At 45.1% G+C, this 12,153-nt stretch overlaps 1 protein-coding gene across 1 annotated transcript in view; it reads right to left on the reverse strand.

Annotated features, from left to right (window-relative positions):
• Kif5a (kinesin family member 5A) overlaps window positions 1–12,153 on the reverse strand; it is a 38,333-nt gene that overhangs the window by 19,002 nt on the left and 7,178 nt on the right. Inside the window, exons 2-8 of the mRNA XM_031349622.1 lie at window positions 4,549–4,636; window positions 4,388–4,461; window positions 3,880–3,984; window positions 3,425–3,473; window positions 2,308–2,363; window positions 2,085–2,172; window positions 1,742–1,866 (exon numbers count right to left, since the gene is read on the reverse strand). Of these exons, the coding sequence (XP_031205482.1) occupies window positions 1,742–1,866; window positions 2,085–2,172; window positions 2,308–2,363; window positions 3,425–3,473; window positions 3,880–3,984; window positions 4,388–4,461; window positions 4,549–4,636 (585 nt within the window). The remainder of the gene's footprint in view (window positions 1–1,741; window positions 1,867–2,084; window positions 2,173–2,307; window positions 2,364–3,424; window positions 3,474–3,879; window positions 3,985–4,387; window positions 4,462–4,548; window positions 4,637–12,153) is intronic.

Genomic DNA, 12,153 nt, shown 5'->3' on the forward strand with positions numbered 1-12,153 from the left:
ACAGAACAAGTGTGTCAGGAGAATTACAGAACAAGTGTGTCAGGAGAATTACAGAACAAGTGTGTCAGGAGAATTACAGAACAAGTGTGTCGGGAAGAGGGGAAGCTGGTCTCAGCCTCTCCACTTAGAAAAAGAGGGAGAGAATGGAGAAGAGGATAAAGAGATGTTTGGCCCTTCCTCCGCTCACCTAAACTCTCTCCCTCCTTTATATCAATTACATGAACTATTAATGATTGGGAAACTCAAAGTCAGAGGGCAAATCAATGGTTGCCAGGGCATGAAAGGTAAGGAAAACAGAAGCGTTCTAGAATTGGGCAGTAATGGCAGTGTATGATCTTGAGAACAAACTAAATTGTGGATTATTTGGGAGCAAGGGTGGGAAGAATCTCACCACGTAGCCCAGGCTGGCTTCACACACATGTTCATGTTGCTCCAGCCCACTGACTGCAGAGATCGCACATGACACCACCATGTCTGACTCACGACTGTTTGTTTACTCCTGTGTGCAGGTGCTCGTGTAAATGTGGAGGTCAGAGGTCATTTTGGTGTTCTTCCTCAGAAATTGTCAAGTTCTCTCACTGGGACCTTCCAGTCAAGCAGTGCTGACCAGCAAGCCCCCAGGGTCTGCCTGCTCCACCTCCCTGGTGCTGGACTCCCAGGCATTCACCACAATGCTCAGGCTTTTACACAGGTGCTGGAGACAGAACTCAGGTCTTCTGGCTTGTTAACAAGCACTTAACCGTCCAGGCTGTGGTGGTGTATGCCTTTAATCCCAGCACTTGGGAGGCAGAGGCAGGTAGATTTCTGAGTTCGAGCCCAGCCTGGTCTACAGAGTGAGTTCCAGGACAGCCAGGGCTACACAGAGAAAGCCTGTCTCGGAAAAAAACAAAAAAACAAACAAACAAAAAAAAAAACCCAAAAACAAAAAAAAACCAAGCACTTAACCAAATGAACCCTCTCTCCCTCCCGCCCTGTGCTTTGTTTTGTTTGAGACAAGGCCCCTATGTTGCTAATGATGACCTTGAACTTCTGATCCCCTGCTTCCACCTCTCAAGGAGATAACAGGTGTGTACCAGTATGTCCTGCTTATTCTAGATGGAGATCAACCAGGCATTTCATGCTTGCTAAGTAAGCACTCTACCAATGAGCTATGTTCCAAGCCTTGGATTATCAACGTGTATATGTACGCATGTGTGCGTGCGTGCGTTTGTGTTTGTGTGTGTGTCTGTCTGAGAGAGAGACAGAGACACACACACACACACACACAGAATGGATGGATCAGGGAGCATGTCACAGTGTGTGTGTGGTCCTCAATTTCTACCTTGTTTACCTTGTTTAAGGGTGGGTCCCTTCACTGTTCACTGCTGATTACACCACCTCCCTCTAACTGTAGGAGCACTCCTCTGACGGTAGGAGCACTGAAATTACAGACTTGAACCACCATGCCTGGATTTATGTGCCTTCTGGAGACCTGACCTCAGGTCCCAGGGCTTGCACAACAAATGCTTCACATACTGAGCCATCTCCCTGAGATTTATTTTAATGGTGAAATATTTGCTTATTACTGGGGAGGGGTTTGTGCTATGGGCTGTCCTTCCCAAGTGCTGGATTGAAACATGTATTGCTACTGTACAGGGCCAAATTTATTTTTCTCTCAAATACAGTTTTAAAAAAGACAAACCTTCCCTCCCAAGGACTCCTTTGCAGCCCCCACACTCCACCTTACTCCAGAGATGCCCACCTTCTCGCTGCCGGCCAGATCCACAAGGTACAGCTTCCCACTGAGCTTCTGCTCCGTCTCTATGTTCTCCTGCTTGATGTTGATGAGGAAGATACTGTGGCTCCGAGAGCTGTGCTCGTTCATGTCTGCAGGAGACGTGCATCCCTCAGCCGCAGAGCCACTGGCCCACACACCACCCACCGAGAGAGAAAGGGCGTCTAGGCCCAGCCCTACAGTGTCATTTCCTAGGCAGTGGGCTACACAGGCAGGAGACCCCTCCTCCCCTGCTCGCTGGTCCCCCAGTGGGCACAGAAGAGAGGTGAGAAGACCCCCAGACCCAACAGCTCTTTATGTCCCCACTCACTGGTGACAGCTACATGACGGTTCGACTTCCCCTCATCGATCACATCCAGAATTTCCTCTGGGCTGGACACAAAGCGTTCGGTACAACCCTGCAGGAGGCAAACAGTTGATCAAGCTGCCCACATACCACCCAAGGGACCTTTGGGGGAGTCCTCCACCGATCCCTCCCTCTTCACGAACACTCTTGATGCTCCAATATGCACAAGAACCCACCGGGCTCTCACCTTGACAAACGGTACCCGGTTTTTGTCCTCATGCACAGACAGGTTCGTCTTGGTCACTGAAATCAAGATAAAGCATGGTAAGAGAGACCAGGACTCCCAGCCCTAGGTACGCTGCAGGCATGCTAAGGTAGGAAGACTCCCGTGGAAACCCAAACACCACAGGAGGTGCTGGTTCACAGGAGGCTCTACTCCTCCACCCTCCTCACAGGACTTCAGCCATTTTTGGGCTCTGTGTGTCAGCACTGAGCCTTGAGCTCATTTCCCTGACTCTCCCAGGCTTTGAGAGAGGGGTGTGGTTGTTTTGTTTTGTTTTTCCTGTTTTTGTTTCTGCAGCTGGAAACTGAAGATTGAACACAGAACCTCACGCTTTTTCCTGTCTAGATCCCCATCCCTCCTTCTCCTTTCTCTGTTTCTCCATATTAATTGGGGTTTGAACCCAAGGCCACATGCATACCAGGTGGGCTCTACTACTCAACTCCATCCCACCCTTTTTTACTTTTTTTCCTTTTGAGACATACTCTTGATAAGTTGCCCAAGGTGGCCTCAAAATCACAGTCCTCCTGCCTCAGCCTCCTGAATAGCTAGGCTTACAGCCAAGATGCCACCCCTCTGGACTGAAAGTTTGTGGAGAGCAGAGCCGCAGGGCTGTGGTGTGAGGAGGCATGTCCTTGATTTCAATCAAGCTCACACTAGTGGCTGGTGTTTCCGTTGAACTTGGTCTGAACTTTAACAACTGCTGTACCCCTAGGTTGGGGATTTAGAGCGGAAGATCGCCAGCAGCTGTGGCCTTCCATGAGAGTGTCCCTTTCAAGTTCTGAGAACTGACTGCAGAACTGCAGATTGTGTTGGAGGCAGCAGAGGAGGCTGTGTTCCCAGAGGGGTCTCTAGCCACCCCGAAAGCAAATAGCCCAAGTGATACATCTGCCAATTTTGTTCCAGATGGGCACATTTAGTAATCCTGTCTGTACCACAGGATCTTCTGTACCCTTTAATAAACTTTTTTTTTTTTAAATAAAACTGAAAAAAAAATGTCCTGGATGCTCAACTGCAACCAATCTCTGGATGGAGGTGGTCTCTCCGTTCTTGCCTCCTCACACGACTATAACCAAGTACTCACCATCCAAAAGGTCACGGATCTTATCCAGGTAAATCTCGAAGTAAGACACCTGGTTAGGGAGGAAGGCGGTGGTGTGAGAAGGGCTTCTATTATTGTTGCTTTAATTTTATTTATTTTTATGTGTGTATTCATGACAAGATCCCATCAGATCCCCTGGAACTGGAGGTAGAGATGGTTGTGAGCCACCATGTGGGTGTTGAGAATTGAAGTCAGGTCCTCTGGAAGAGCAACCAGTGTTCTTAACCTCTGAGCCATCTCTCCAGCCCCAAGTGGGTGGTCTTAACTCTAACACAGGAATCCCAAACCAATACAGGCTCCAGGACAGTGGTGGCTGGGAAAGTGCCAGAGGGGACATTTTTGGTGGGAAGGTGGGGTAACCAGGGTAAAGCTTTAGGTGGCTTTTGCTGGGTCTTCTCAGTCCCCATGGGAGGCCCCGGCAGTCACATGCTGTTCACCTTAATGTGGAATTCAAGGTTCTCATCCATGGAGTAGATGTGGTTGAAGATGTCTCGAGCGATCCGGGGAATGATGCCCATCAGCTGGGGGTCGTGCAGCTTCCCCTGAGGAGTGAAGGCACACCAGAGTAAGGCTGAGGCTCACAGGGAGACAACTCAGAGGTCACTGGGGACACGGGGGTGGGCAGTAATGTGAGGAGCATCCTCAGTTGGGAGAAGGTCACCAGCATGGCTGCCTGTGAATGGAAGCTGATAACTGAGCAGCGCTCCGATTATCATTGCTGCTGGTTTTCTAGATAAAAGGAGGACAACGAGTCACGAGAAGAGTGGAAGTTTTGGGGGCTGAAGGGATGCCTCTAAACCTCCTTCCCACATTGCACCTCATTCATCCTCTAGATTCATCTGCCTCTGATTCAGCTCACCCCCGACTCCTGGATTTTTCCCAATAGAAGGTTTTTGATCTGTGAACCTTCCTCAAATCCTCCAACTCCCAAGTCAGAACTCTCACCTCCATAGTATGTGTTTTCCCTGAGGATGTCTGCCCATAAGCAAAGATTGTGCCATTGTAACCAGCAAGGACATCTGAAAGAGAAGGCAGAGAAGGCTACCTGGTAGTGGCGGAGGGTAAAGGTGGACACGGGAAATACATTCTGAAGACAAGTCTCTTACCTTTGACGATCTGCATGGCACAGGCGTGGTAAACCTGCTCCTGAGTCGTGTTTGGGGGGAATACGCGGTCAAAGACATATGGCTTTCCCTGGAGGGGAAATAAAACAGGTCAAACGTGAGTAGGAGAGTGGTGTGGAAGAGGAATACCGCACACCCTTCCATCAGCCTGTGCAAGGCATCTCCCTCTCTAGCCCTGAAAACACAAACACATGGGATGGTGGGAGATAAGAGAACCTGTGGAGAGAAGCCGAGTTTACCGCTCACAGCCGGAGTGTGCTGTGTGGTAGGGTCACCAAGGAGCGTCATATAGTGAGGCTGAGTAAGGGGATCCTTGTCTAGATGCAACGTTCTAGCATCCCACTAAGCCCAACGCTTTCCTGGGAAATCAGACAGAAAAAGACAAAAGAAACCTGGAAAGCGAGGACGGCTTCCTTAACGGTGAAAGGAACCTCAACGTTTACAGATATCCTCTACTGAGCTGTCCAGGGGCTGGAGAGATGGCTCAGGTGTCAAGATCATGCGCTGCTCTTGCAGAGGGCCTGAGTTCCATTTCCAGCGAAGCTTACAAAAGTCTTTAACTTGCTGGGCACTTGTGGTGGTGCACACCTTTAGTCCCAGCACTCCGAAGGCAGAGGCAGGCGGATTCTGTGAGTTCAGCCCGGTCTGCAGAGTGAGTTTCAGGATAGCCAAGGCTACCCTATAAAGCCCTGACTACCCTATAACTCACGATGTAGACCAGACTGGCTTTCAACAGCAATCCTTCCTCTGCCTTTCAAGTGTTGGGATTACAAGGTCCTCTTCTATTGTGCAGCTATACATACAAATAGAACACTCATATATACAAATAAATAAATGTTTTTTGTTTGTTTGTTTGGTTGGTTTTGGTTTTTCGAGACAGGGTTTCTCTGTATAGCCCTGGCTGTCCTGGAGCTCACTCTGTAGACCAGGCTGGCCTTGAACTCAGAAATCCACCTGCCTCTGCCTCCCAAGTGCTGGGATTAAAGGCATGCGCCACTACGCACAGCAATAAATGTTTTTTAATTAAATAAGGAGCCACTTAGGAATCTTATTATTTTTTAAATAATTAATTAATTTTTATATATGTGAGTACACTGTAGCTGTCTTCAGACACACCAGAAGAGGGCATCAGATCCCATTACAGATGGTTGTGAGCCACCATGGAGTTGCTGGGAATTGAACTCAGGACCTCTGGAGGAGCAGCTGCTGCTTTTAACTGCTGAGCCATCTCTCCAGCCCAATAAGTAAATGTTTAAAAAAAAAAATTTAAAGATTTATTTTAGCTGGGTGAGGTGGCTCATGCCTTTACCATCTGCACTCAGAAGGCAGAGGCAGACTGATGTCTACAGAATGAATTCCAGGACAGCTGGGCTACACAGAGAAACCTTGTCTCAAACCAAAAAATACCAAAAACCACAATGACAATTATTTATTTTTATTTTTTAATTGTGTGTTTATGTATATGTATGTACATGTGAGTCCAGGTGCTTAGAGTCCAGAAAGGCATCGGGAGTTAAGCTGCTTCTGAGCTGCCAGACTTGGGTGCTGTGAGCAGAAATCTGGTCCTCTGATAGAGCAGTGTATATTCTTAACCACTGAGCTATCTCTCTGGCTCTATATTTATTCACATATACATATATAGACATTAAACACACACACACATTTTGAGACAGGGTTTCTCTGTGTAGCCTCGGCTGTCCTGGAACTCACCTTGTAGATCAGGCTGGCTCTGAACTCAGAGATCCACCTGCCTCTGCCTCACAGTGCTGGGATTAAAAGCATATGTCACCACTGGCCTGCTTATTTAAAATGTTTTAGTGTCTCATAACTACACACTAACACTCTGTCGCTGAAGACACTACTCACGCTGATTGCAGGACATAAAGAAATCAACTTCAAACCGACCAGGAGACTTCCTCCCTGCCAGTTAGCTTTATAGTGCAGGAAAGTTCTATTCAGGCTTTTGCAGGGAGGAAAAAACATCAGTGGTCTTACCCAGTACTTGAACATTTATATTATAGTTCTGATGTGCCAGGCAACATGTGCACATGGTGCAATAAGGGAACCCCACAGGAGGGGTTCACACCTCCTGAAACTGGAATCCAGCTCAAAAACCCATTGCTAACCCAGCTCTCTAGAGGCAGAGACTAATAGGTTTCTGTCAATTCAAGGCCAGCCTGGCCTTCATAATAAGTTCCTATAAAACAGGAAAGTCAGGGCCACATGATGACAGCCTAGGGTGAAACCTGCTATCGTTACTTTGCTCAATGGACATGTTTTCAACTGCATTCTAGATATTTATATTTATAGGCCTGAGCTTCTCTTGGCCAGAGGGTCTTCTTTTTTGAGTGGGCTATCAGTTAAGTGCAGAGATTTGTAATTAGTGAAAGTACTAAGAAAAAGGTACTGAATGCTCATCCCTAAATGGGACATCTGTATCGAACCTCCCACCCCCATTCCAGACTCAGGGAACCTTGAGGAAGAGGAATAGAAGATATATGTGCTGGAGGATCGGGCGAACTGTGCAATGCTGTCTTCTGGCTCTGACTTGTCTGTCTCAGAGCTCACAGCTGCTGTGCTCAGCACCACAAGCCAACCATAAGCTTAAGGGAGCCAAAGTCCAGAAGGGGCGGCACGCCACGCCCTTTACCGAGGAGCTGCTGGCCCCTGCTGGCTGATGGGGAAAGGAGACTCAAAAATCTTCCCCCTGGCAGGTTTTCCATGCTCTGCTGGTTCAAAACTAATTGAACGTATCAACGGCAACAAAAAAGTCTCGAGGGAAACATATTGGGGGTGCACATGGGAGGAGCTGGAGGAGAGAAGTGGGGGTGGATCAGATTACATTGTATTGTGTACATGTATGAAGTTCTCAAGAAAAGATATAAAATATTAATTTCAAAGATTACATAATAATGTGTCTTTTCCCTTATATTTCTTTGCACAAAGGAGAAACTTTTTTTTTAAACATAAAAACTACCAGTTGCACATGGCAGTTCATTCCAGTAAAGGTAGCAGGATCGCTGGTTGTTTGAGGCTAGCCTGGTCTACATAGTGAGTTCCTATCAGTGCTACATAGTAAGATCCTGTCTCAAAAAAAAAAAAAAATCTTTTGGGGGAGAGATGGTTCAGTGGTAGCACTGGCTGTTCTCCCACAAGACCTGGCTCATTTCCCAGCACCTGTATGGCAGCTCATAATTCTCTGTAGCATGGGATCCAGGGAATCTGGTGGCCTCTCTGGCCTCCATGTGCACCAGGCATGCACGTAGTGCAGACATACATGCATGTAAAACACCACACATGTCAAAAAGCAGCAAAATTAATTTTTAAATTGGGGCTGGAAATGTATAGTTGATAGAATGTTCCTGGATTTGATCCCCAGCACTGAATAAACTAGGTGTGGTAGCTCATGCCTGTAAACCTAGGGAGGCGGAAGCTAGCGGATCAGAAACACATCCTCAGCTACATACGGAGTTCAAAGCTAAAGACTGAACCAAAAACAGTTTTTTAAAAAAATTAAATATGGCTTTTAGTTAAAACCAGCTGAAAGTATTTACTTGGTTGTTCCATAATCAATGCATCCAAACCCCAGGAAAGAGCTGGTCTGAAAGGCTTGTTTAGAATGCCCGCTATAGCAAGGGCAAGACCCTGGGTTTGATCCCGTCACCAAAATATTAAGTTACACTTAAAAACAATAAAGCCAGGAAATCGAATTCACAAAGGAGAGGAACAGGAGAAGGAGCTCCTTAATGGGGTGTGGCAAACCGGTTTTAGCAAGTCATCCTGTTCCATTAAGTGCTTAAATATTAATACTCTACACCAAGATTCCGGTGCTAGGGATGCAGTTTGCAAAAACACTTACTGAAGTGATAAAAGGTGGGTAGAAAAAAATGTTCACTCCAGAGGTTTGTACTAAAGAAAACCAGAAGAAAATCAGACACCAGCAGTGATAAACTGGATTGTGATCCAGTAAGTGTGTAACATATCTGGGACCCTGAGCTCCCATCAGCCTCAGCACAGAAAGACAGAACACGGGATGAGGCCAAGGATGGCAGAGGAAAAAGGAATCATTTTTTTAAAGATTCATTATATATACAGATATGTGTATTATATAATAAATGTATGTATATATGTATTTACATACATATGTGTATATATAAATATATAGTTATACATACATATAAATATATTTATACATACAAACACCATATATATATATATATATATATATATATTTATATATGTATCCTGCATAGGAAACCATACTAACAGTCATCATCCTCCATCAGTATGGTTTTTCTTTTTCATTTGATTGATTTTGGGGACAGGACCTCACGCTGTAGTCCAGGCTAACCATCAATCCATGGCGAGGCCTTCTGGCTTAGTCTCCAGAAGGCTGGGACTGCAGGGGGAGCTGCCACCCTGCTTTGACTTTAGGCTTATGGTTGTTGTTGTTTTATTTTGCTTTTCACTTAAAACCTTTCTACAGTCTTGGTGACCCATGTCTCGTCACTTTGTGAGCCTAGTCTTTCAGTCTAAGCTGTCTCTCCAGCCTACTCCTAGCACTCAGGATGGCAGCAGAGACCGGCAGATTTCTGTGAGTTTGAGGGCTAGCCTAGTCTACAGAGTGAGACTCTGTCTAAGCAATAGCAGCAGCAACAACAACAACAACAAAATTTTTTTCTTTTTTTTTAATCAGAAAATCTACTATTTTTCTTTTGGGGAACATTCAGTAATTAGTTCTGGGTGGCTTGGCGTTCACTATGGACCATGCTGGTCCTGCACTCAGAGATCCTCCTGCCTCTGCCTCCCAAGTGCTAAGGCTAAAGGTGTGAGGCACCACACTCAGCCCAGAAAGTCTGAAGTTGTTTCCTTTTAAAAGATCTATTTATTTACTTTGTGATGTGAGTATGCCTTGGCTGTCTTCAGACACCCCAGAAGAGGGCCTCGGATATGAGCCATCAGGGAGTGCTGGGTACGGAACCCAGGATCTCTGGAAGAGCAGCCAGTGCTCTTAACCCCTAAGCCATCTCTCCAGCCCCAAGTGTGAAGTTTTTAGCATGCATGGGGTAGGTGTCAGTGCCCAGGGGAGAAGCCTCCCAGGTGCTCCAGACAACAATTACTCTGCTGCTCACACGCTGGGCGAAATGGAGTTTATGTGCTGATATGGAAAGATCTCCAAGGCTCAGAGGTTATTATTATTACTTTTTTTTTTTTTTTTAGTTTTGGTTTATGGAGACAGAGTTTCTCTGTATAGCCCTGGCTGTCCTGGAACTCACTCTGTAGACCAGGCTGGCCTCAAACTCAGAAATCCACCTGCCTCTGCCTCCCTAAGTGCCGGGATTAAAGGCATGTGCCACCACTGCCCAGCAAAGGTTATTTTTTTAAAGCACAAAATAGCATGTATAATATGCTAGCATATATACAAAAAATGTATGTGTGCTGACTAGTTCTACGTGTCATCTGAGAGAACGGAATCTCACTTGAGAAAATGCCTTCATAATATCAAACTGTAGGCAAGCCTGAAGAGCATTTTCTTAATTAGTGATGGGAGGCGGGGCGCAGCCCATTCTGGGTGGTGTCAGCCTTAGGCTTGTGGTCCTGCATTTTATAAGAAATCCAGCTGAGCAAGCTATGGGAAGCAAGCCAGTAAGCAGCCCTCCTCCACGTCCTCTGTGTCAGCGCCTGCCTTCAGGTCTGTGCCCTGTCTGAGTTCCTGGCTTATTCCCCCAGTGATGACCAGCTGAGGGAGCATACACCAGAGAAACCCTTTCCTCCTTAACTTGCTTTTGATTATAATGTTTTATCACAGCAATAACTAAGACAGCATGCATGGACATATATGCTTGGTTGTAAATGTATGTAATGGATTGTCCTTATATACTTGATTCTAAGTGAATATAGTGTGGGCAGGTACTTGATTATAGCATCTATAATGTATACATGAGTGCAGGTGCTTGATTATAAATGTATATGTTTTTGGAAGTGTCCACAGAAACTGGTAGCAGTGTTTTCTGAAAGAAAGAGGCCAAGGAAGAGAAGTACAAAGTAAGATTACTTTTTTAAAAAATTATTTATGGGCTGGAGAGATGGCTCAGGGGTTGAGAGCACTGACTGCTCTTCAAGAGGTCCTGAGTTCAATTCCCAGCAACCACATGGTGGCTCACAACCATCTGCAGTTGTGATCTGACACCCTTTTCTGGTGTGTCTGAAGACAACTACAGTGTACTCATATAAATAAAATAAATAAATAAATCTTTTAAAAAGTATTTATTTATTTATTTATTTATTTATTTATTTATTTATTTATTTAATTTGAGTATGTTCCCTGTAGCTGTCTGTCTTCAGACACACCAGAAGAGGGTATTTGATAGCATTATAGATGGTCATGTGGTTGCTGGGAATTGAACTTAGGACCTCTGGAAAAACAGTCAGTGCTCTTGACTGCTGAGCCATCTTGCTAGCCCCAAGATTACTTTTCATTATATAATTTCTATTATTGGGGCTGCCAAGATGGCTCAGCAGAAGAGCACTGACTGCTCTTCTGAAGGTTCTGAGTTCAAATCCCAGCAACCACATAGTGGCTCACAAACACCTGTAATGAGATCTGACACCCTCTTCTGGTACGTCTGAAGACACCAGTGTACTTATTTATAATAATAAATAAATAAAAAAACTCTATTATTTGGATTTTGTTACATCTTCCTATAAAACTTACTGAAAGTTTAGATTAACAACTATAAAATGAGCTGGGCAGTGGTGGCACATGCCTTTAATCCCAGCCCTTGGGAGGCAGAAACAAGTGGTTCTTTGTGAGTTCCATGCTGTGGTCTACAGAGTGAGTTCCAGGATAGTGAGGGCTACACAGAGAAACCCTGTCTTAGAAAACCAAACAAACAAATGCCAAAATTATAAGATGAGCAAAGCATGCTGGTACATACCTATAACCCCAGCACTCAGGAGGCTAAGGCAGGAGGATTGCCATAAGTTCAAGGCTAGCCTACGCTATATCAAGGTTGTTGAACACCTGAGCTTGATCCCCAGAACCCACACAATAGATGAGGCTGCTTTCTGCAAGTGATCCTCTGACTACCTAGGTGCCATGGTACACAAACATGCTTACACATGGTACACAAACATGCTTACACACACACACACCCACAGAATAAATTTTTTAAAAATGTAATGTAAACATTTTTAAAGAGATAAAAAAAAATCAAGAAAAACAGCTCCCCCTAAAACCAATGAAAGAAGAACAGAAATCAAACATGAAATAACACTTTTTTTCCTTAGAATGGTAAAGTAAGATTGTTTTTTTTTTTTGTATCTTCTATATGCTTTTTGTCTTTAACTTTGCCAACAATTACATGTATTATGTTTATAATTATATTGTTTCCAATGTTATTTTTTTTAAGTCTACCTTAATTCTCTAACTTTGATCCATATCCATGTTTCTTCCACCCAGTGGCCAGGAACAGAAACATAGTCTATCTCAGACCAATGATGCACCTCTCTTCTCCACCAATGTTTCTCCATCCTGTTGCCTGAAGCCAGGCATCCAGCCAAAGGGGGCTAAATATAACTCTCCAG

Source organism: Mastomys coucha, unplaced genomic scaffold (genome assembly GCF_008632895.1).
Source record: "Mastomys coucha isolate ucsf_1 unplaced genomic scaffold, UCSF_Mcou_1 pScaffold4, whole genome shotgun sequence".
Lineage (NCBI taxonomy): Eukaryota > Metazoa > Chordata > Mammalia > Rodentia > Muridae > Mastomys > Mastomys coucha.